General features: G+C 39.5%; 1 protein-coding gene across 1 annotated transcript in view; it reads left to right on the top strand.

Annotated features, from left to right (window-relative positions):
• Nucleotides 1-25,914, top strand: part of MCPH1 (microcephalin 1) — a 277,161-nt gene that overhangs the window by 158,230 nt on the left and 93,017 nt on the right. The window contains exons 3-10 of the mRNA XM_042457433.1: nucleotides 7,326-7,334; nucleotides 9,048-9,166; nucleotides 13,520-13,604; nucleotides 15,032-15,146; nucleotides 17,396-17,536; nucleotides 18,792-18,887; nucleotides 20,921-21,892; nucleotides 25,527-25,627. Of these exons, the coding sequence (XP_042313367.1) occupies nucleotides 7,326-7,334; nucleotides 9,048-9,166; nucleotides 13,520-13,604; nucleotides 15,032-15,146; nucleotides 17,396-17,536; nucleotides 18,792-18,887; nucleotides 20,921-21,892; nucleotides 25,527-25,627 (1,638 nt within the window). The remainder of the gene's footprint in view (nucleotides 1-7,325; nucleotides 7,335-9,047; nucleotides 9,167-13,519; nucleotides 13,605-15,031; nucleotides 15,147-17,395; nucleotides 17,537-18,791; nucleotides 18,888-20,920; nucleotides 21,893-25,526; nucleotides 25,628-25,914) is intronic.

The raw sequence follows: 25,914 nt of genomic DNA on the forward strand, positions 1-25,914 counted from the left end.
CAGGGCTCTGCTGCAGAACCCCCCAGCAGAGAGAATGGGAGGACCACCGTGACTATCTGGGGCCAGGGGGAAGAAGAAGAAACTGCTGGTTCTACTGCTACTTGGACCTCTGCCTTCCAAGTGCTTTCTAAGAAGCAGAGCCCTCCCTCCAGTCCATCTGGTGCCACCCAGTCATGGAGGGAGAGATGCAGTCCCAGCTCCATCAGGCCTGGCCTTGATTAAGAAGAGCCCTCCTTGCAGTCCATCTGCCTTGGTCCAGGCGTCAGAGGGAGAGAAGAATCTGCTGGACCTGATCCCTTCCCCACCACCATTCCCTTCTGCCTTCTGAGTTTGTGTGTGTGTGACAGAATTTGTGTGTGAGACTGTGTATGAATGCGCATATGTCAGCAGGGTGATCAGATGCCATAACCAAAAAGGAAGATAAGGCACTGCAAAAAAAAAAAAAAAAAAAAAAAAAACCCAAAAAAAAAAAAAATTAACCAAAAATTCAACCATCCACAGCTTGAAAAAAAAAATTTAAAATATAAATTCCAATAATCAAACCTTGATTTTGCCATTTTATATAAGGGAATCCATTTTACTATGCCATTATATTTAATGGGACTTGATCATCCATGGATTTTGCTATCCGTCGGAGTCCTGGAACCAAAGCCCAGGGGATACCAAGGGCCCACTGTGTTGTACAGTGCGCCTTTGCCTTACGTGGGGATCCATTCCAGACCCGCCCCCCCCCCCCGCGTAAGCCAAATAGTGCATATGCTCGAGCCCCATTCACTTGAATGGGGCTTGTGCACAAGGCAGTGGCATGGTGGCGCAGCAGGGTGCGTGCCATGGGCACGCACCCCATACATTCCAATGGAACGCACCACGCATTGTGCCCCGTGCGCTCCCACACGGCTCTCCGCAGGTTTGAGCATATGACACGGGTGCACAATATGTTATTATTTATGCAACTGTACATAATATGCGTATGCCAGATGAGCCCCAAAGAGATGGACAGTCTCTTTTTTTGAGGGGGATGGACACATTTGAACATTAGTGTGCTAAAAAAAATGATCTGCATCAGGTGTAAAAAATGCTCAAAATGGAGGGCATTTTTTAATTCCTGCTGAACAAAGAAAGTTGAATTGTAGGACATGTTTTGGAAAAGGAGAATGTCTGGTCACACTGTATGATGGAGTGTCAGAAGAAGAACATTACTGAGTGTGTGAGTGAAAGAGAAAATTAGTGTATGAGAGGAAGTCATTCACACACCAAGAGAGGTACCAAGAGTGTGAGAGAGAATTAATGCATGTGTAACTGTGTGTGAAAGTGTGTCACAGTATGCGTGTGTGAGAGAGCATTAACATGTAAGAAAAGCTGAGAATGTGTGTGAATCAGTGGAGTTTATCACATGGGAGGGAAGTGCCCAAATCCCATGGCTAAACAGGGTTTCAATCTGTGAATATTCCACAAGTGCGGTATTGTTTTCAAACAATTCAGAGCACTTTGGCATTAATCCATGCAAAAAGCTGCAAAATCACGCCATTTTTTAACTTTAAGAAAATCCTGAAGTTAAAAAGTGGTGAGATTTTGCAGCTTTTTGCAGGAGTTAATGTTGGGTTAATGCCAAAGTGCCCCAACCTGTCTGCAAACAATTCCGCTCTTGTGGGATATTAACAAGATTTAAACCCTGTTTATCCACGGGATTTGGGTACTTTGCTGCCTGTGTGATTAACTCCAGTGTCTGTGAAGGAAGGGGAGAGACCATGACTTGAGAGTGTGTGTATAAGAATTAACTGGCTAAGAAGGTGTGAGGGAGAAAGCCAGCATGTAGAAGTAAGCAGCTGAGCATGAGTGTGCAGGGTGACCAGATATCATAACCGCAAAGGGGGACAACGTGCCCCAAAATGTAGAACCTTCAAGAAAAATGTAGACCATGACCAAATGAAAGCTAGAACCACTGAGGTCCAAACCACAGTGTAGAAATAATCCAGTTTGAGAATCATTGTCCCACCGCACAGTTTGAGAATCATTGGAGTTTATCACACAGGACAGGATGCCATGCAGAAACTGAGGCCCGTTACAAACGGACACCCTAGCATGGACTCAATCCGTACTAGGGTTAGAAAGGGGCGTCTCTTCCAGACGCCCCTAACCCTAGTACGGACTGAGTCCGTACGAAATGGTGGCGGCCCTTCCACACAGCCGCCACCATCTTGACATAGCGGACGGCTGCATCCGCATGTCGCGCCCCAGAAATGACGCCGCGAATGCGCACTTCGGCACTTGTGGCGTCTTCCGGGGCGCAGAAAGGAGCACGATTTTTGCGCTCCTTCTTTGCAGCGTCCAGGTTCCCGGATGTTGCAACCGGCGGCGGCAGCAGACCGCCGCTTTTTGGCGGTCTGTAACCCGTCTGAATTTGAACTGGAAAAAATCTGCAAAAGCGGGTAGATTTTCAGATGACATTGGGGCTTTTCACACGACATAAGGGTTAATGAGCAGTAACGTGAGATTAACCTGAATGGGACGTAGACAAAATCTGCTCCTTTTTGCTTTCAGAAAATCCCAAAAGTAAAAAGGAGCAGGCTTTGTTGAGTTCTTTTCCAGATTTTTAAATCCCATTTCTGCACGGGATCCATTCTGTGTGATAAACTCTATTATTCTAGTATGTACAGGGGTCTTGTAGCAACTTTGAGACTAACTGGGCAAAAGAAGTAGCATGAGCTTTTATAGTCTTACATCAACTGGATCCACACTACAGAAAGAATCTGGTTTGACACTGCTTTAAGTGCCATGACTCAATGCCATGGAATTCTGGGAATTATAGAACAAACCGCAGTTCCCAGATTCCCATTGCATTGAGCCATGGCAGTTAAAGCGGTGTCAAACCAGATTATTCCTCCAGTGTGGATCACATCAACTTCCTCAAATGCAGACACTGGTCCAAAACAGACTGCAGAAATAATCCAGTTTGAGACTGCTTTAACTGCCCTGGCTCTGTGCTAGAGAATCCTGGACATTGTAGTTCATTGTGGCACCAGAGTTATCTCTGACAGAGAAGGCTAAATGTCTCACAAAACTACAAATCCCTAGATTCCCTATCATTGAGCCAGTGCAGTGAAAGTGGTCTCAAACTGGATTATTTCTGCAGTCTGTTTTGGGCCTATCATGTCTCTGATTTCTATACTGTACCACTTTGGTCTTTTAAGAGTGCATTGAGACTTCAACTCCCAGAAGCCCCAGAAAGTTTGGACAACAGTCAGGAATTCTGGAAAGTGAAGTCCCAAGAAAGCATAGAAGAGGCCAAAGTCTGGCTCTTTGTGTTCAATAAATAGAATTTAAGCTAGTCTTTGCTTCCATATTGTGTCCCATTGCTTTCTGAGGAGGAGCAAGTTTGGAGTTGTTGGGTCATTTACACTCTTTTTGCTTTTAATAATGGCCAGAAAAGAAGAGGAAGCAGGGAAAGTGCAACAACAAACGATAACTCTGTGGAGAAAATGTATTTATTTTCATCCTGTGGAATCCTGGGATTTGTAGTTCGTGGGGGCACCAGGCCTCTCTCTGACAGAGGCGACCAAGGCCCAAAACACACTGCAGAAATAATCCCAGTTTGAGACCGCTTTAACTGCCCTGGCTCGGGGCTATTTGGGAATCATGGGAATTGTAGTTTATCGTGGCGCCTGAGAAAGCTAAATGTCTCACAAAACTACAACTCCCAGGATTCCCTAGCATTGAGCCAAGGCAGTCAAAGCAATCTCAAGATGGATTATTTCTGCAGTGTGTTTTGGACCCAAACGTCTCACAATGCTACAATTCCCAGAATGCCATGGTACTGAGCCAGGGCAGATCAAGTGGTGTCAAACTGCATTATTTCTGCCGTGTGGAGTGTACAGGAGGGCTTTGGGCACATAACAGTGGTAGTAGTCTCAATCTGCAGGGTTATCATATATATACATTGACGCCTGTCCCTGCATGATTGATTGATTGATTGATTGCGAGGGAGGGGGAGAACGTAATGAGTCACCGCCTGCAGCACTGAGTCGTTGCCGGGGCAACGCTCTTTGACAACTCTATGGTTCGTCCCAACTTCAGACCAGAGCGGCGCCGGAAGAGGGGAGGAGCCAGCCGAGAGGCGTCGCTCTAGGCCTGGACACGTGACACGGGGGACCGCGCGCGCGGTTTAAACAGGGCTGGACGCTTCTTCTTCCTTCTTCTTCTTCCAATGGAGGCGGCTGAGGGCCCTTCTGCTCTCGCAGGTACTACTGCGAACACTCAGAAGGAAGGAAGGAAGGAAGGCAGGCAGGCAGGCTCTGGATGTGTGTCTGATGCAATCCCTTCTGTTGGGGCATGGGAAAGGCTCAGGATTTATATATGTGTGTGTATATGTGTCTTGTGTGTGTATAAATTAGGTATATATATATATATATATATATATATATATATATATAAATGTAAATGTAAATAGTTATGTATATGTATAAACGTGTGTGTGTGTATATATATGCGTGTGCATGCATATATATATATAACTATAATATAGTTATATATTATATGTGTGTATGTGTATATATATGTGTGTGTGTGTCGGTATCTATATAATATTATAATATAGTTATATATAAATATATATTTATACTTGATGTATGTATATATACAACAAGTATAAAAATAATATATATGTGTGTGTGTGTGTGTGTGATATACGTATTTATGTATTTATAAGTGTGTGTGTGTGTGTGTGTGTATCTTGACAGTCAGCATGGCCTGGTGGTTTGACTCTGGAGAGCAGAGTTGGATTCCCTGCTTGGCCATTGAAACTCACTGGGTGACCTTGGGCCAGTCGCAGTCTCTCAGCCTCAGAGGAAAAGTATACGCAAACCTCCTCTGAACAAATCTTGTCAAGAAAGCCCCAGGTCAGGTTCTCTTTAGGGTTGCCATAAGTGGGGAACGAATTGAAGGTACACAGCATCCCCAGTTTGGTGGGGTGATCCTACCTTGGCATGGAGGGAAGCATCTCTTTCAGTAGAAGAGAACTAGAATGGGGCAGGAAGGGATAAAACCTTAGGATCTTCATGGGTCAGAAAGGACTTGAAGGCACACAACAACATATATATATATATATATATATATATATCAGAGCCATCGTAGGTAGTAGTTTTAGTGTTGGACTCTCACTCTGGAGACTAGGGTTAGATCTCTGCTCAGCCATGGAAAACCTTCCTCTCAGCCTAAGGGAAGGGCAAACCTCCTCTGAATAAAATCTTGCTAAGAAAAACTGCCCTAATAGGTTTGCGACTTGAAGGCATGCAACAACAGCAACGTGGAGAGCATATGACTCTATAACTAGTCAGTCTGTGAGAGCCAGTGTGCCTAGTGCTTTGAGCTTGGACTGTGACTCTGGAGACCAGAGTTTGATTCCCAGTTTGACCATGAAACCCATTGGGTGACCTTGGACAAGTCACACGCTCTCTCAGCCTCAGGGGAAGGTAAAGGCAAACCTCCTCTGAACAAGTGAAAGCCTCATATCCATCCCTAGGGACTCTCTGTCACCAAGTATTCTAGTCTGGCAGTGCTGCTTCCGATTCAAAGGATAACACACTCACCATCTAGTCAGTTGACACTTGTGGACTAATCAAATAAAACCTCCAAGCTCTGGCCCCAGCTGTGCTCTGTTTCAGAGTGAAAGCTGACTACATACATATCTCCCTGCTGGTTTAAGCAACATATGAAGCTAGTACTGAGTGTCCCTTTTGTCATAAAATAAGTAGTTAATGGAATAGTTATAAGTAACCTTGGAATAATGAAGTAGCAGGGAACAATATTTGTATGCAAATAGCAACATTTAAAAAAAGGTCATCCAAAATCTTTCCTGCACAGTGCAGTGGAGATGGCAAGGGGTGACTCCGTGAAACTCACGTCTCTGACTTATTGTATCTGCCTCCCTCTCCTGAATCCTTCCTACACAGCCATAATAGCTACCTCTATTCCCGCTACCATTCCCAATTATCATAATAGTACAGTGTGCCTTTGCTTCCGCAGGGATCTGTTCTGGACCCCCCCCCCCATAGCAAAAATGCAGGGCTTAAGTCTGCTCTTAACAATGGGAATGCTCCTGCTCATGCCACCGCTTGGACGCATCCCTTGGAAAAACTGGGGGTTGCTGTCCGCGGAAGCTCAAACAGCGGATCGCAAGTTGAGCGGGCGCACGTACCCTTTTTATATTTGATACCGTCTTGATTATATACTGTCTGTCACAGGAAGGCTGCTGCACACTGCAGAATTAATGCAGCTTGACACTGCTTTAAACTCATTGCTCCCTTCTGTGCAATTCTGAGTTGTAGCTTATTGTGACACCAGAGCTGTCTGACAGAGAAGGCTAAATGTCTCAAAACTGCTAACCCCAGAATTCCATAACATTGAGCAGTGGCGGTTAAATAGTGTCAAACTGCCTTAATTCTGCGTGTTGCGGCTGAAGTCTAACGTATTGCCTTGGTTCTGAAATACGACACATAAAAAATTGTAATGAGAGTTTATTGTTGAGAAGCCAAAGTTGCTGAAGGAAAGCTTCAGTCTGCAGGGATATAGTTGAAGTCTCTTCCTGTGTTACAACTACCTCAGCAGGAAATTGAAGGACATCTGCAGCAGAGAGACTTTGGTAAGAATGGTTTTTACCATTGGTATTTCACCCTAGAAAGATTTCCAAGAGTATAAAGGTTCCCTCAGATTTGTACTTAATGTCATAGAAAGAAGGGACTATTTCTTTTAATGTGGTCGACTTGTGAAAGCTGAATATTTGGACTCAAATCCATAATTTGATGGGGGACATTTTAAAAATTAAACTTAATTTTCCCATTAGACTTGGATGATCACTTGGAGAAGATTAGGATAGAATGCTTCAATATATGACAGTTGCAACTAGAATAACCTACACAAGAGTCAACGATCCCTTTGCATGACGATTTGTTGTTAAAATTATTGATTTAATGGAAAAGAACTAATACACGGGAAAGCTTGGTTTCATTTTAAGACCCATAGAGGTGTTTATTGAATACATGAAAAATAAGGGATATTCTGTTATGGCTTTAGTTTTTGGGAACACATAGAGAGTTAGATACAGGAACCTGGTTGTGCAGTGCTTAAAATGCCAGTACTGCAGCCACACATTGTGAGTTGAATCCCAGAGGGCTCCAAGGTGACTCACAGGTTAAAAGTTGACCTCCCACTTCCATCATTTAAATTCCCTCTTTTTTTTTTCAATCTTAGGTGTTACAGCATATGTTGAAGTGGTCAACCAGCAGAACAGAAAACTATTCTCAAGCCTTTACCCAACAACTCCTTGATAGGGAGCAAAGGTGAGTTAATACTTTGCAAAGGAGTGTTTTAGTTTAAATCGCACTGTGCTTGTGTTGTACGTAATTCTGGTTTCACATTCTTATCATGCATTACTGACTTGAATTTTGAACTGTCAGAGATTCAGATTTATCCAAAAATGTGGAATCAGTGAGATATCCACGAAAATGCATCTTTTTCAAGCAAAGTCGCTTTTTGTCATTGCGTTGTTATGTTTACTCTCTATAACAATACAATATTTGTCATCTCTTTGAAATTGCTTCCAGAATGCCTATCAGTACTGGAATCACAGTTGTTTTCTTTTCCTAGAGACAACAATTGGATTGGTAGGTCTCAGTATTTCATAATGTTTTCCATCGCTTTGTCTTCAATTCTTTTGTCTCTAGGTATTGTTACATCTATAATCCATATTTTTTCTCAGCAACTGTGTATTTCTGGCCCTTTAAATGGTAATTGTTTATGTTGACCTTTGTTCAGTTGTTGATGTTATTGTCCGTTTATGAGTTTTTCTAATATGAACATTGTGATATCTTTTCACATACAAATGCACAATTTAGAGTCGGTTTTTTTGTGAAGTCTTTTGCATAACGCCTATATTGGCAATCACCCGTTAAGTATGTTAATGTAACCACTAAAGTGTGACTGTCTTCAGTGTTTTTGTTTGTTTGTTTGTTTGCTTATCTTCCCTTCATCTCCTTTTCTCTTCTTTTGTTGTTCATGACTTCCCTAAATTGAAAAAAATCCCCTCTCTTCTTGTAAATGTTCATGATAATTTCATTTATGATTAATTATTCAGTGGAAAATGGCAAATGTGTCCACCACTTTTTAAAATAGTAATTCTATGGGTTCCCTGCCCTCTTTCGTTGCTGCTGGTATAAAGAGTCCATTTCAGCCATAAAACAGAGGGCTGTTGTTCATTGCCTTCAGGGGCCTCATATCAAGTTCATTCAGCATGTAGGATGGTATCAGTCCCCCCAGACTCTGCATTGGGAAAGCTGCCTTAGCAATAAGAACTCAGCCAATATACAAATACCTGCTGAGAAGTGCTTTGCCGTTGTGAATCATATCTATTTATTTTTATTTTAGCCTTTTTATTATTAGTGATAGGAGTTCTTGCACAATTGCACTCATATTAAGGCAGACTGTAAATGTCTCTGTAAATATGGACTAGGAATATCCAGGATACAAAGACTTTAGATAGGGAAAACACATATGGGATTTCAGCAGTCAAATGACCTCGAATTTTAAGGAATCTTCCCAAATAGTGATCTACTGAACCCGTCTATGAAGAGCTAAGAAATAACATGGTTAATTTCCTTTTTTAGGCATGCTCCTAACTGAGGATGTCAGTGAATTTGAGGGTTTCTGTTGGACTAAGTGTGCAGCAACCTACTGAAGAGTAATAAACTTTTTATATTGTGATGCTTTATCTGTATTTTATTGTTTCTTGTCTTGTAAGCCGCCTTGATCATGCAATTGGAAAGGCGGGATATAAATAAAAATTATTATTATTATTATTATTAATCCTCTTTTCCCTTCAGTTGTAAGCAAACTAGTGAAACAAGAGTGTAAGATTATTTTGAAAGCTGCAAATTCACTGACAACGCTATCTATAAGAATGTATTACTTTTCGATATAACTGATCAACTTCGTTTTGAGGAAGAGTTTCTAGTCTCTCTTAAAATACTTTATGCTCTTTCCTTTATATTCTGTAGGTTTCCAAGAATTTCAACAAGCAAGTGACTCATGTGGTTTTTAAAGATGGATTCTCATCTACATGGAAAAGAGCGCAGAAGGCTGGGATTAAATTGGTATCGGTACTTTGGGTAGAAAAGTAAGTGCTAATATATTCTTTAAATGTGCCAGGAAAGATAATGCTGAAAGATGTTAGTGTCATCCACATGGAAATTTTATATTTGGATAAAATAATTATAGCTGAGAACAGCTGGCCACAAGTTTCCAAACTGAGCATCCCAAAGGAGGCATATATTGCAGAGAGCACATAATTCAGAAGTAGAACATATGCTTTGCAAGTGACAGGTTCTAAATTCAATTTTGTGATATTGCTAGTTAAAAGTATCTTGGACAGTATGGCTGCATGGCACATCAAGAGACTTGCTGCCAGTTAACACAACAGTGGACATTACTAACAATAGTGGTATAGATAGAAACAGTGGTCTGCCTCAGTACAATGAAAATAAAGAAAAGAACAAACCAGATATTAAAAGATGGATGGTAACACAAAGAATCAACTCATTTTGAATAAACTACCCACATAATTGCTGCATGAATTAAAAAGATATATTCAAAAATACATGAGCGTACAAGGGCAGAGCAATGCTAGATGACAAAAAATACCAATGCCTTATTCTATTTTCTTCACAAGACTATTTATTATTTGTATTATTGGATTATCTGTTTACATTTTTAGGAATATCAGTCGGTTTAGCTTTGATTTTGGAACAGGTGATAATAGTATATTCAGCTTGTTCATTCACATCTTTGCAGCACCAAATTACGTAATTATGTTCTTCTTGCTTATTTATCTTCTACAACAATACACAAAGGCTTTTTTATACTGTGGCAGAATCTAAACCATTGAAATAATGTAATTTGATATTTCTTTAACTGCCATGGCTCAAATGCTATGCGATTTGTAATTTCCTATGCTATTGAGCCTTCTCTCTCAGAGCTCTGGTGCTAGAACAAACTGCAAATCCCAGGATTCCATAGAATGGAGCCATGGCACTTAAAGCTGTGTCAAACTGCATTAATTCTGCAGTGCAGATTCAGCCTATGTGACCTACTGTCCTGTGTTTTGTTACTGACAAATGTATAACTTATTTTGACATATTTATATGTCGTCAGCAAGTAAAGGACTTCCAATTATTTTCCCTTTAGAATGATAAGTAGTGTGGTAGAATTCACATTTTTCTATACTTTGGCTCAGTCATTAATCAGAATGTCAAGAAATCAGAAGAAAGCTAAGAATTGGAAAGACAGCTATGAAGGAACTAGATATGATATCCAAATGTAAAGGCATATCATTAAATACCAAAGTCAGAATCATCCAGGGCATGGTATTTCCCATTTCTGTGCATGTGTGTGAATGCATTAAAAAAAACAACAGCTCATTTAAAATGTGACGCTGGAGCATGGTCTGCTAAAAAGACAAATGAGTGGGTTTTAGAGCAAATGAAGCCTAAATTCCCATTAGAAGCAAATATGACTAAACTGAGGCTATTTTGAACACATCATGAGACAATGTGACTCATTGGAAAAGACAGTAATGCTTGATAAAATGGAAGTTAGTAGGAAAAGAGGGAGACCACACTACAGGTGGATTGAATCAATCAAGAGAGTCACAGTTCTGAGTTTGCAAGATATGAGCAGGGCAGTTGATGACTAGATCTCTTGGAGGTCTCTTATTCATAAGACTACCATAGGTGAAAGTAAATATGATGACTGGTAACAACAAATTGTTCCAGACCTAACTTATGTAAATTACAAATGAAATATATTAGTGCATTAGTAATGTGAAATATTTTATCGAGACATGAGCAGGATATTGTGGACATAGTTGAAAATCAAAATATAACTTATTTCATTCTGTTGAGTAACAGTTCTGTTTAGACAGTGTTCAGGTTAATCTTCATTGTGAATATCTGTACCAACTTGACACTTAGGCTGCATCTGGACTGCAGAGTTAATTCTCTTTGACACCACTATAACTGCCATGGCTCTATCCTATGGAATCCTGGGATTTGTAGTTCATTGTGGTGGCAGAGCTTGCTGGCAGGGCTGATTGCTCACAGATCTACAATTCTCAGAATGCAGTTGATTACCACAGCAGTTATAGATTTACGGCAACAGAAATACAAGGAAAATGAAAATTGGCTCATGTTCTCAAATAATTTTAATTTTGAAACAGAATCTCCTAGCACAGCAATAATTCTGATTAGTGTTCTCATGACCATATACATTTTCAACCCTATTATTGAAATATGCTATATATCTAGGGTATAGTTATAACATATGTGCTTTACAACTGTAAGATCACTAGGTGTCGCTAAAATCATACATGCTACTTGAAGTTCGTATTAATTTCTTTGTTGTGAAATTGCTTTCTTGATCAGTCTTCTGAGATATTTGAAGGTGGGCACTGAGTCCTCAAGGGGCAGTCTCCAAGACTGCCTCAGTATTGCTGTGTGTAAACCAAAGGCCTATTCAAACAATACCCTAGAAATTGCATTTTAGGTCAGGTCACAACTGCAGCCTGCAACAAAATGTTGCACTGTGTGGAATGCGTTGTTGTTCAGTATTCAAGCAGGTTGATCATGGTCTTTTCTAACATGCTCCATTTCCTGTCCTGTCCTGTCCTGTCCAGGTTTCCATCCCTACTGCCTACCGCACCTCATAACCAGCCAAAATATTGCCATGATACCTGAGCAAATTTAATCTATACTAGTCTGGTTCGGGAGATTTGTGCCCACTTAATGTATTTTTGTTTGTTTCTATAAATATGTTTTGCTGCTTTCTCACAGCTTACAGTTCTTCCAGGTTTACTGATATTCCTTCTTTCTCGGTATCCTTGTTTTTTCTACACAGTTATTACAATTCAGCACCTGAGATTGCTAGTAGTATAAAGAGACACATTTGCAAGAAAACATTGTAGTCCAGAGTGCTTCTGTTCAAGATGCCAGCCAGCCATTCTCTCTTCCAGCATTCCTTGTTCTGCTCCCTGATTTCCCATTGTTGTTCTTCTACAGCCAGTCAGGCTGTTGTCAGTGTTCTAAAGCCTTTTTTTCCTGTTTGCACATCTTGGGGGTTTCCTGAGTTTGCTAATAATTTCCTATTCTTTTTGAATGGTGTCATTTTGACTATATTCCCTTGGGGAATGAATTTTCTATTAGGCTGTATGATGATTAAGAGCAAACCATCTTCAGGAAAGTTTGGCCTGCAGTGCCATCATTTTCATTAAGATACTATTTGTGAAGAACTTAGTGTTGCTTTAGGGGATGGTCTGCGGAGAAGTGTCAGTCCCTGAACCACTGGCTGCCAGTCCCTAGCAAGTTTTTCGGGAAGAAAAAAAAGTATGTTGGGCTCAGATTTAGCATCTGTCCATTGCACACTTGGAAAAGTAATTGCTGGGACATCCCACCCCACCCATACCAGATAGCTGGAGAAGTATTGCAATATAGTTTCTGTAACACTGGCTATAAAACACTGCTCTAGGATAACACAATAAGTTTAGAATTGGAGAACTGTTAGTTCAAATGATACAAAAGAAGTGTTTATTATCTTTATTCACACAAAATTCAGTTTCATTTTTATATAGACTATGGTTGCTTATTTATAAAGCAAGATTCTTGGGGAAGAACTTGTGACCAGGAAAGAAACATAGATCTCATTGCAATAAGGTGGTTTTGCTTTCTATTAACACTCCACATGCTTGGAGTGGGGGGAGTCAAGTCATGCTTCTTTTCTCCCAAATTTGTTTTGGTTGATTTACTGCTAGATTATACATGTCATACAGAATTGTGATTTCTTGGCATATGTATCAAATGCAGCCAAGAGGTTCCTTAGGCAACTAGATGATTTTGTATTTTTCAGTTTTCAGGATTGAGGAAATGAACCAGAGAACTATCAGATTTAGGATATATGGTCTCTAAAATTCCAATGCTTTTCACAAAAAGGGTGAGGGCATGATGGCCTTTGCTTCTCAGAATGTAAACCAAAGTGATTGGTCTGAATGACATTTAAGACTTGCCAAATGTGCTTTGTCTTGGATTTTGACTGCCAGCAAAACTCAGGAATGTGACCCCTGTCCTCAAAGATTCTCTGTTCCTTTCCTATCTTGTGTCTAAATTACTAGCTCTTTACAACTTCATGCTCTATCTTAATTCAGATGAATCAAAATAGAAACTGGCATTTCAAATGTGACTTTTACAAGCAAACAAGTGGCTCATTTGATGACCTGAGTTTTCTGTACAAGATATGTTGCACAGAGATTTAGATATCACAGAAGAAACAGATGAGAACTGGCCTGAAAATAGTTCAGCTATCGGAAAGAGTAGACATAGCTTTCAGTACTAATTTGTTCTCACGTTTAGCAAGATTGTCAGCAATAAATCCATAAAGTCTACACCAAAGAAATGCATTTAATAACTTAATTTGTTCTACTCAGATGTCGAGAAATTGGAGCACATGTTGATGAATCATTGTATCCTGCAAAAAATAGCAATGAAGGGTTACCTCCATTTGTTAAAAAGGTGTGTATGTCACTTGAAATTGTCTTGGTATTCTTTAATTTCTTATAACAAATCTGTTTTAATAATCTCAGATTTTCATTAAACATATCCCAACATACCTATAAGATCTCACTTCAAGTAGAACTCTCATGCAACCATAGATAGTTCCCTGTTAAAAATTTCTTGCAATATTTTTAAATAAGGAAAAATAAAACATAAATAATTAATAAGAATAAATAATTAAATCTGGTAACTATTATTTATAAACCAACTCTTTTTGAAACTAGAATTTTTTCAAATAAAGCCATAATGTTTCATTTTGCATATCACAAATAATATAAAGGCCAAATTCCTGTTGATAGTTCTAACTAGAGCATACCCAGTGAATCAGATGTTCATTAATGAGTCAACACTTAAGTAATTAATTCACTGGGCTTATTTTGATTGAGACTAGCAATAGGATTCAGTTTAAAATATGTAAGCACAATTAGGTATGGCAATGTTTAAAACTTGCCCTTTGTTTCTGTGGAGTTTTCCTATTTGATTTCCTTTTTCTCGTAAGTGTGCAGACTTTGGTGAGTTTCTCTGTATTTCTGAACAACTGTTGCCCATGCAACATTCTTCTAGTGCAGTTTACCCCACTTCTCTGAAAACGAGGAATAGTTCTCTTCCAAGAAGTTTAAATATCTTGTCTGCAGAGAGCTTTTGAAATTAGGCCAAGGGCTGCAATTTCTCCACTCTATATAATTGCAACTTAGAGTCACTAAAATGAAGTTTGACCCTTTTAAAATGGAGTCCGCTTAAGAAAGACTCATCACATTCCTCTTTTCCTCTTAGCTAAAGAAGGAAAGTACAGTTAGGGAGAAAGATGAACAACGTCTATTTTTTTTCCAGATTATAATATCAATTGATAGTTTAGCACTTGGCTTCTCTGGCTTTGTCTGTTTTACTTTATTTTGGTATATATTCAAAATTCAAACTTGGGCATTAATAAAAAAATGCATGTACAATGCGCCCTTTTTTATGCGGGGGATCCGTTCTGGAGCCCCCCACGTAAAAAAACCACGTATGCTTGAGCCCCATTGAAAGTAATGGGGTTCGTGCATGGCCTCAAGCATGCGCCCCATTAACTTTAAAGGGACGTGCCACCCCGTGGACCCAGCGTGCTCCCACACACTCCTTTGCAGCTTTCAGCATATGCTGAAACCCGCGTATAGTACGCCCACATATGACGTGGGTGTACTGTATATCTTTTTCCTGCTTTTTGTAGAACATGTAGAATTAGCACAACTGAGGGATAATATTTCTGTTTCTCAGCTCCTATGTCAAATGTGCAGTGTTATTGCAAGATTTATGAATAGGTGCTGTAATAATAATAATAATACTAATAATAATTTGTTTTATTTATATACCGCTATTCCAAAGATCATAATCTTTTTGTTTTGCAGCACAAATGCATGCAGCCCAAAGACTTCATTGAAAAAACTCCTGAAAATAATAAGAAGCTACAGAAAAGGTTGGAAATTATGACTAGAGAGTTGGCAGTACAAAAAGCAACAGTAGGCAAGTATCTGATTTGTTCATATTGATCCAAAACACACTGGATAATTAATCCAGTTTGAGACCACTTTAACTGCCCTGGCTCAGTGCTAGGGAATTCTGAGAATCGTAGTTTATTGTGGCACCAGAACTCTCTGACAGAGTCTCAATGTCTCACAAAACTGCAGTTCCCAGAATTCCCTAGTTAAAATAATCTCAAACTGGATTATTTCTGCAGTGTAGTTTGGACCATTATTAATTTTTTAAACCAATGCAGTAAAAAAAAATTCTGGTGGATTGTGAAACTTGACGATAGAATTAAGATACCATTTTACACCCGTGTTTGCAAACTGATATCAACAAATGGGAATCTCTGTGAAATTTGTAGAAGGAGATGAATTGTGGACAGATAAAAGGAAGAGACCCAAAACTACTGGTATCTTCATTTTTCAGTCCTCTCTCCCTTCCCTCTTCCCACTGATGGATTCTTTCTGGACGAAGAGGTATAAAAGAATAAAGAGAGAATACTCATGTTTTCCTGTGCACACAGTTACCAAATCCTTCTTGGCAAGATTCTCCCCTCTGTTCCCACCGTTCAATAGAGGGTCAGATTAGCAGTGAAACTGTCTTTTCATTGCCTTTGGTGGGGGCAGGCGGTGCTCAGCCATATGAAACCAGTACAATAAAATGAGCTCCTGATCTGTGCTGTTGGCAAGTTTTTCTCTTGAATTCCCTCTAGGGGTAACAAAAGTGCATCACCACTATCCATGTACAGAACCAGCTTTGACACTTACACTCCTCCAATATGTTTTGAGTTGGTATAAAAGACCCTTCTATCCTAATCTCTCACCCCTCCACCATTCAGGCTCCCAGTCTTTTCACAATGTGGTGGAATATTGTAGAATATTTAAACTGTGGAACACAGTGGAATATTGTAGAATAGTGTACATTACATAGCATCTGTTTGAAAACATATATACTCTTAAAGTTGCTTAAAAATTGTTATCTTTAAACACTGTGCTTAAATGCCAAGAGTAAAATCAGCGTACAGTGGTACCTCGGGATACGAAATACCCAGGTTACGAATTTTTCGGGATACGAAAAAATCCCATAGGGATTTATTGTTTCGGGTTACGAAAGTTTTTTTGGGTTACGAAAAAACTCCGGCGCTATTTTAAATGGAGCCGCGGCAGAGCCGCGGCTTTTTCCCCATTAGCGCCTATGGGTTTTCGGCTTACGAAGGCTTTTCGGGTTACGAAAGCGGCCGCGGAACGAATTATTTTCGTAACCCGAGGCACCACTGTAGTACAAGACAGAGCGCAGGAGATTTACTTTTGGCAATTTCACACAAATCCCCACAAACCTGCTGCTGTATTCACAGGTCACAACAACACTATCCCTAAATGTATGAGGGCCAGGGTCTTATGTCTTATACTGTTCAGAAAACTTTTTCAAAAACATTAAGCAACCTTTGGAACAATTCTGCATAAAGCTTGGTTTTGAAATTGTTGCTTAATCTATATGCTCATGTATAAGTCTTGAAATGTTAGTTGTAAACAAAGTCAACCCCTAAACATGGGCCGACTTATCCACAGGTCGATGTAAGTACTGTGCCTTAGCTCTTACAAAAAAAAGGAGCCATCCTCTTCTTTGAGTAGAATGACAAAAAGCAAGAACTTAGCCTTTCTCAGGAGAAGCTAAAAGAAGCACTGACACTCCCCAACTATGCCCACCGTGGCACTGCTTCTGTCCTTTTCGTGTGCCTTGATGGATAAATGGTGTCAGCAGCAACTCTGGTGTTTCCCCTCAAAGCAGCATTGAGGGGAATCGGGTTTTGGAGGATTTAAATAAAGATAAATGCTATAGTCACTACTGAGGTAGTCATCATTTTCTTTGCTTTGCCTTTTCATCCTTTTTGACACATACATTTCCTTAGCCTTGCCTGTGCCTGATCCACACATTGCACAGCCACCATTTAATGTAGTTTCCTCCTCATCCATCCAGCTTTAATAATGAGCACAAAGTTTTGCCTGTGGAATTTGTAAATGCTTTGGCATCATTTTCCTTTGCTCCATCCCTTACATCCTTTGGTATGTGTCCCTAAGTTTTATCCTTGACTTATCCACTTATCAAACTCCATAATTTTGGCCCCAAAATCTGCCCCCAACTTATAAACGAATATATATGGTGCATGTTTATATTTGTTTGCTGTTGAAATAGACAATCTTCCTAAAAATTAGTCAGTTTTTCCTAATAATTTCTGCACTTTTCAGAAGCGGATACACCAGTATTAGTATTTGAAGATAATGGTTCACTAGCATACAGCCCAGCAAGTAAAATAAAGTATCAATGCAGTGCAATGGAGAGGAGAATAAAGGACATGAAGGAGAAGCGGGAAAATCTTTCCCCTACAGGTATGATGATAAATGTTGTTTGCACTTTCTAAAATGAGAGAAGTTATTTCCCCTTTTATTGCTCACACTTTCTTATCATTGCTATTGCTTTGTCCCCTCTCCTTGCTGAAAGTTTGGCCCTGCACTACCCTTTATTCCTCCAGTTTTGTTGAACTGTAATCTTGCTGTTTAGTTTGTTAATACATGAATTCTGCACTTATGCATACAGTCAGCCCTCCATATCCATGGATTCACACATCCATGGCTTGAATGTGTTAATATATACATTCAAGCCATGGATTTGTGACTACACACACACACACTCACGCACGCACACATATATATTCCAAAAAGTTAACCTTGATGTAAGAGACACCATTTTACTATGCCATTGTATTTAATGGGAATTGAGCATCCATGGATTTTGGAATCCATGGAGGGTCCTAGAACCAAACCATGGTGGATACCAAGGGCTCACTGTATATATTCATATGTTGTTCACCTTGTTTGTAATGTACTCAAGGTGAGTACCTTTTTAGGTGCTCCTGAAGGGTTGTATTTTAACACACACAAAGAGAGTGTACTATTCTTGTCCCCTCTGTTATCACTTCCCATTGCAATCTGAAGGGGAGAGCCTCTTCCGCCGTGGAGCCTCCAACATGGAGGAAAATGTTGCATTCTTGATCATGAGGCAAACCTCCATAGTTAAAAAAGTTCTCCTTTTCAAATATGTTGATTTTGAACAAGTGAAGGAAAGATAGATGAGGTGGGGACAGCACACTCCTTGTGTGTTTAAATATCATTCTTTGAGCATGCTTGATAAACAACAGGCGATGTGTGTAGATTTCCCCATAGACTCAGGAAATGTTGTTGTTTACTACACACAGAGATAATTCTTTCTCTTGTGGCTGTGCTTATGGCTTCTCTGATTGTAGAGTGCAAGTGAATTCTTGTACTGTGGTGGAAATGTAGTAGCAATATAGAAAAAAATACACATCTTCAGAATGGGGGAAGGGGTGGTGAGTCAGCAGTATATTCTTTTTCCTCCTTTCATTTACCATAACTTCTTCAGTTACATGTATGACAAGGTGACAGATATCTGCATTCTGTTAGGTAAAAATTGTATTTTAATGTAACAAGTCATCCTAAGCTTTTTGGAAAGCTGGCTACACATTCAGGTTATCATGCCACTCTGGAGAGAAAGTTACAATTTCTCAGCTCATTCAGGGTATTTCCCAAAATTGTTTTAATCTATCTGAAATTTAGTTTCTTTTAGCTTCACAGATGTCTCAGGTGTCTTATTCCAGTTCTGGTCCGGCATTGCATGAACAAATTCCATTTTCTACCAGTGCAACATGTGAATTGTCACCAGGTAAAAAAGAAAAAGGGTTAAAAGCTTTTAAGGAAAATCGTAAAATTGAGTGTACACCTACTTTAAAAAACTCAATAGGAAAAAAATGCTCTCTATAATTAACATTTTGAAACATAAATATGAAGTAATAATAATAATAATTTATATCCAAAATTTAGCCTAAAATTGAGATATTGTGAAATATCTCTCACATTAGTATAATTTAAATACAGGTTGAGTATCCCTTATCTGGAATTCCAAAATACTCCAAAATTGAGCTATGTACCTTTACTGTATTTGTGAGGCTAGAGAGAGACTTGGCTGGAGAGAGATGCCAAGATCTCTGACACGGTGGAAAGAGTGGATTCATGCCAAGCACTACTCTTGGATTCCTGCCACTTCACAGATCCTTAGTTTCTCTCCAGCCTTGTCATGCCTCATTATGTATATGCAAATACTCACATTCCAAAATCCGAAAAACAGAACACTTCTGGTCGCAAGCATTTCTGATAAGGAATATTCAACCTGTAATAAATATTTAAGGTGATATCTATATTATGATATCTTAGATGGTTCTGTAATAAACAGTATAGTATGGTTTAGCACAGGGAAGTCAAATGTGTGGCCTTCTAGTAGTTTTTGGAGTGCAACCCTCATCATTGCTTGTGCTAGGCTGCTGGGGATTGCTGTCCAAGAGCACATTCTCTATCACATGCAAAACAGTCTTAACATATATAATAGAGAATTAGAGAGTTAAGAATCCCATTTAAAATATGTAATATTTAACTATTTAAACAAATTTGAATTCAGAGTTGCCTAGAGATGCCTATGTTTTCATGGATATCATTCTATGCTTTCAGTTGTGAAAAGTTACAGACATGTAGTATGTGTATCAAAACTGAAGTCATTGCAGCGAAACCCTAGTTCCATATCAGTACTCTTTCTCTGTGGGGAAATCACATGTATTCTGTTAGTATGGATAGCTATACGCATTCTGTTTCATCATGGGTGCCTGTGGTGACCAGAATCCCATTGGAATACTATGCTAACAAGAAAACTATTATACAGATGGGTATGCATTCTCAAGGTAACCTAACTGAAGTCCTTAGCACAGCCAGTCTTTACTCATACATTCACAGCCACCCTCACTTTTTACTTGGCGAGTGGGAAGCTAATTGTGTGTTGTATAATTGATGAGTGCAAGGTCCTGGCAGTGGTGAAACTGCTGGATCCATTTTATTTATCCTGGCATATAATTGTACTGCCCTATAAGTGTATAAGTTCTAGCTCTATATTTCTGTTTAGTACACATTGTTGTTCATATATGCTTTTTTTTGTACACATAAGTAACATTTCATTAGCAAAATCAGCTCACAGAAGATTTGTCCTTTAAACTAGTAACAATTGATTGAACTTCGGCGGGTTATAGACCGCCCATTTGGGGCAGGCTGCACCCGCCCCTTTCCCTGGTGTATCGGGGCCTCAGTTGTCAGAACGGCAGCCGCTGAGGCCCCGATCCACCGCTTTTCAGGCTGCGGGGAAGCAGCAAAACACCGCTTCCCCGCAGCCTGAAAAGGGGTGTCCCTGGGGCTTCAAGCCCCAAGGACACCCCGCGGCGGTGGGGAGAAGGAGAAAGGGGCCATTTGGCCCCTTTCTCCATTGCTTCGCTGGGCGCAGCTGTCTGAAGGCTGCGCCCAGTGAAGCAAAGCGCCGCCGCAAACCAGGAAGGAGCTCCAAAACGGAGCTCCTTCCTGGTCCGCGGAAAGGGCGCCCTAGGCGCCCTGGCGCAGAGTGAGGACGTCACGTCCGCGCCGCCCCGTGTAGAGGCGGCATGGCCGTGATGTCCTCATGACGGCGGCCGTCATTTTTTACGTGTGGAGCGCGTATTAGGGTTAGGGAGGTGTGGAAGCATCGCACCTCCCTAACCCTAGTACGCGCTCTGCGCGTACCTTCATGACAGTTTGTAACCCGCCAATGTTGTGTTTAATTTTATTTCGGTTTTTAATGGTTAAGATACTGTTTGGGGATTTAAATAGTTGGCTTTTTTTTTTTAGGAGACAGCCATGACCTTCTAAGTTTAGCGAATTTATTGGAAAACGTTGACACAGAGAATGCTGTGAAAGACTCAAATGAATTAATGTCTGAAGGTGACAGTGCTACAGATATTTCTATAGCCTCCTTATGGAGCTCTCCACTATCTACAGCTGACTTCAAACATAGAAGCCTAGAACAACCTAATGGCGAACATTTGAGAAAAAAACTGATTGCGCCCAATGGCTTGAAAGATAAGTATCATGTTGAAAAGGCAAGATGTGACATGTCCTTTGCACAAAAACACGTTGAGAGGAATGGTTGCTTTACAACTCTGATTGGAAATCATCTTTCACCAGCAAAGAATTTGGATTACAGCGTTTCTTCAATGATCCATTTGAAAGTTACTGAAGAGACCGGCAGCAATCATTTAAATTTAGAAGTTAATCTACCTTCTATTAAACCTATTGATTCTTCTTCAAAAGAACAAAAGAAACCCAGAAGGAGATCAACTCTTACAAGGAGCACCTCATCTTTACCTAAGAGAGATTCTCATGATGACTTTTTGCAAGCAATGCTTCATCCTGTTGGGACCATCAAAAACCAAGATACTTCTTTTGAAGATTATTTTTCACCATCTAACGTTAATAAAAGTAAAAGAAGAATTAGCCTTCCTTTTTCATGCCTGGATAAATTGCAGAGTCCTGGTGAAATGGTTTGCAAATACAGTTTATCAAAAAGCAAAACAGAGAAAGTTTTAAAAGGGCCTAGTGAAATCAGTGCAGGTTGCAACAGAAAGAGAAAAAGAATGAGTGAGATTAATGAGACTCCTGCAAGTAGAGACTGCACGCTGTCACCAATGCCTCAAAATAAAGGAAGTCCAACTCTAAATTATATGTCAAAGAAACAAAAAGGAGACACAATGGAAGCAGACTCCCTTCTGAATCTCAGTGTTCAGGAAAAGATGACTTTAGATAGATGCTCTCCCAAAACTGGTAAGTTGCTGCTGAAATATGAACACCCTAGGAGATAACACTGAACTATTTTAAAGCATTTGAATATGGGAATTCTAAAGAGCAGTTAAGAATCACAAGAAGGAAAATACTGCATGTATAGTCAGTATTTTTATTGGAGAAAAACAAACCTGCACAAAGATATAATTACAGGGACCAAAATATGGAAAAGAAATGGGGTGAAAAAATTCAAACATAATTGGCTAGTGGCAGGGTTTTAAATACTCAGTACACCATGAATGTGTTTCTAGCCTGATTAATTGCTCATTAAGTACCTACAAGTCTTCAGATTAGTGAAACAAATTCCAAAATGTCTCTTGCGTTCAATGTAAAAAAAAATGGTTACAGATCAGTTAGCAGGCATTGAAGATGATAACTCCCAAGAACTGGGCAACTTGAAAATTTGTGTCCCTTCTGTGAAAAATGAAGGAAGGGAAGCTCTTACCATGTACGAAGGACAGGTTCTTCAAGCAGTTAGGACACTTTGATACAGGACTAACTTTATATGAGTAAATGATGTCTAAGACTGTTAAAATTAAAATCAAAAATTATGTTGTGCATGGGTCAACAGTGATGATTTGTTCAAACTCATAGAAGCAATTGTAATGTCATTCTGCCCCTAAACATGTCTTTACTGAAAAACTTTATATGAAATGAGTCAGTACTAGTGTTAGAAAAATGCACTAAATTCTTTCTGATTTTAATAGGGAAGCAATGTGATTTGTATAAAATCTAATGTACAGAAAATTTAACATAACAGAACTTAGAATTTGTTCAAAAACTAAATTAATTTCAGTATGTATCACTGTTAAAGGTGGTAAAGCATGGGGAAAGTGTCACAGACTTCTTATATCACTGAATATGTTTCAAGACAAGTTGAATTGCTCCTATAAATTACTGAAATGCTTATACCTAGACACACATCTAGAGTTCCTGAATATATTTTTGACAGTTTTGCATAGGGCACGAAATTTTTATGTTGATCAGAATTTACATTTAAGCTTTACATAGTTCTGTTATTCAAAGGAAAATAGAATGTAATATGTAGAGCCAGTTTCTTGCATGGAAAATCATGTTTAGTAATTTCACAGAGTTACAGGCGATAGTGAAGATGTATTTGCATTTAAATAAGCTTTGTCAATGTAAGATTTTATAAAGGTTTAAACCATGGCCACAGAAGAAAGTTATTACTTGGATAAATCAGGTCTCTCAAAAATGTAGTTCACATAATCTTGAATGTAATTCCATGTTATCAACATGAATTATTTCAATCATAAAAGTGAATGTCTGCTGTGTTTTTTGTTCTTTTTATTTCTTTATTGCAAATGGTTGTACATGTGCAACAATCATTTCTAGTATGAAATTCTAGTATGAAGCAATACACACACACACACACACACGTGTATTAAAAGCCTCCTTTAACTAGGCATTGTTGGAAATGCCCCCCTTCTCTCTATATATATGTCTTTATAATGGGAAGTTGTTAACTGTACCTCTGCAAGTCATAATTCTTGACTGCCCAGCATATGCATAGGTTTGCACTAATGGCCTGCAGTTCTTAACACACTTATGGTATGACCTGATCTTACATACTTTGTTTTTCTTTGCTTCATTCTTTGTTACATGCCCCTAGGTTTTACCTTTATCCATGGGTCATATCAAAATCCATAATTTTGGCCCTCAAACCTGCCCTTGTAGTTGATTTCTATTTGGCGTGGCTCCTTGAACGTCTGAGCTGAATTCTGTTGTGGTGGAAGCTTCTCAAAGTTCCCACAAAGATGTCATTTGACACCAGCTGATAATGAGGGCTGTCAGTTGGACATCATGGTCAAAAAGTTCTATTCCACTTTTGCTTTGGGCCTATGAATCTAGTACTACACAGTCTGTAAGGGGTTTACCAGCAGAATTCATGGGAATAGCACCTACCTTTTCTTCACAATCTCCCTGATGAAGAGAAATGCCTAGCAAACACTCTCCAGTCTGAAGTGCATGTGTTGGCAAGGCAGCAAATCAACTCTGTATGCCATGTAAGCTGGTTGCTCTATCAAGATCCTAACAGGAGCTGTAACTCTTAGAAGACTTGTATGGTTATGTTCCTCAGGCTTGTCAACTCCAGTGAGAGCCACTATAGAGGACATGCCATTTGATGGATCTGGCCTTTTTAACAAGGAGACAGATGAAAAACTGGAGTTTACGCAAAAGATGAGGTCTTCTGTTAGGCAATGTAGCATGTTCTCAAGTTTTCAAAGTTATTCAAGACTGAGGTACAGTTGGCATAGGTCAGCTCTGGTAAAGAGGCATACTTTTAGTCCATCATTCTAATAATCACAATTCCTTTCCCAATCTTCATCTTCTTTAGGGAAACAACTTCTATCCTCTAAATACCAATCTGTGTTCAAGAAAAAGAATCAGGACCAAAGCAAGAGGTGCCTTTGACTGCCTGTTCTCTCCTCTTCCCACTCCATTTGCAACTTCCAGGACAGACTATCCCATTTTTCTATGCCTGGGCAGCAAAAACAACTGATTCGTGGCTCCTTAATATCACCCAAAAGGGGTATACAACAGTGTTGGAGGAATGCCTTCCGTTGGAAGTAATCTGCATGACCTCCGCTTCTCAAGTTCTTGACAAAGTTGTTACTGTACAAAGGTGCAAATGAACCCATCCTAACAACATCTATCCATTGGAGGGGGGTGTCTCTTGATATTTTATCATCAACAGAAAGGATAGAGGACTTTGCCCAATTTTGGACCTCAGACATCTCAATGCATACATCTTCAAATGCTTCAGGATAGTCACCCTGTCTATCATCCTTTCCTTGTTGCAAAGCCAGGACTAGTTTGCCACAATAGATCTCATGGATGCATATTTCCACATTTTGGATTCAATTATCGTAAGTCCTTTCCTGTGAAAGAAGAGCATACCAATTTTGAATCCTTCCCTTTAGTCTCTCCATAGCACCACGCATATTTATAAAATGCATGCCTAAGGCAAAAAGAAATAATAGTGTATCCACACATGGACAACTGGCTTCTATTTGCAAATTCAAGACAACAGTTAAAGCAGCACAATGCATACACCCTGGATTTTTTTGATGCTTTAGATCTCGTTCTCAATTGGGAGAAATCCAACCTGATTCCATTCCAGAACATAAGATTCATCGGTGCAATCCTAGACTTGGTGTCAGATATGTCTTACCTTCTGGAGGACAGATTTCAGACTTTGCTTTATGCTGTTCACAAATATCAGTGTCCTTGAAGGATATCAGCCATGTTCATACAAGTACTTCTTGGACATATGATATTAGTCATGGCTGTCACTCCTTTGGATCGACTTCAGTTTTGGTTCAATATACACACTCACTTTTTAAATTATAGATAGATTACAAATTCCAAATACTATTTTGGGAGAGATCCAACATATAAAATAGATTACAAACAGACTTCTCTGTGCAGCTTGAAGCTAGTTTATCAGTCACATTTTGAAAAATGTTTATGTTGAGAAAATCACAGGCTATAGATAAATGTTCAATTACTCCCTTAATTGAGATCTTTTGCAGAGTACTGCATCATATTTTACTCTTGTTGCAAATTATTTCTGAATGGATTTGGCTTCTAGGTGGTGACAGCGTTTCTAATGTCAAAGATGATTCTTGTGATCTTTTGCATGACCCAGTGAATGAGCCTAATAGGAAAGTAAAGAATACTAAGGAGATGAAGGTGAGTACAGCCGGCCAAGACTTGCCATGATCAAGACCAGCAATGCAATATTGAGGAACTCCATTATTCTGGGTTAAGAGATCTATAAATTGTTTGGGGTTTTTATAACACATTGTATTTGCATAGTTGATCCCGCCATATGTGGTAAAAGCATTCATTCAAGGATTACAAGTTTGCACTAGCTAGCATCTTCAGCAACATTCCCACCCACTGTTTCCCTTTCTAGTCCATGTGGCATGGAATCCTGGATCGGTGAGGATTTCTTTCCATGCGAAGAGTTACCTTAT

This window comes from Sceloporus undulatus, chromosome 1 (genome assembly GCF_019175285.1).
Source record: "Sceloporus undulatus isolate JIND9_A2432 ecotype Alabama chromosome 1, SceUnd_v1.1, whole genome shotgun sequence".
Classification (NCBI taxonomy): Eukaryota; Metazoa; Chordata; class Lepidosauria; order Squamata; family Phrynosomatidae; genus Sceloporus; species Sceloporus undulatus.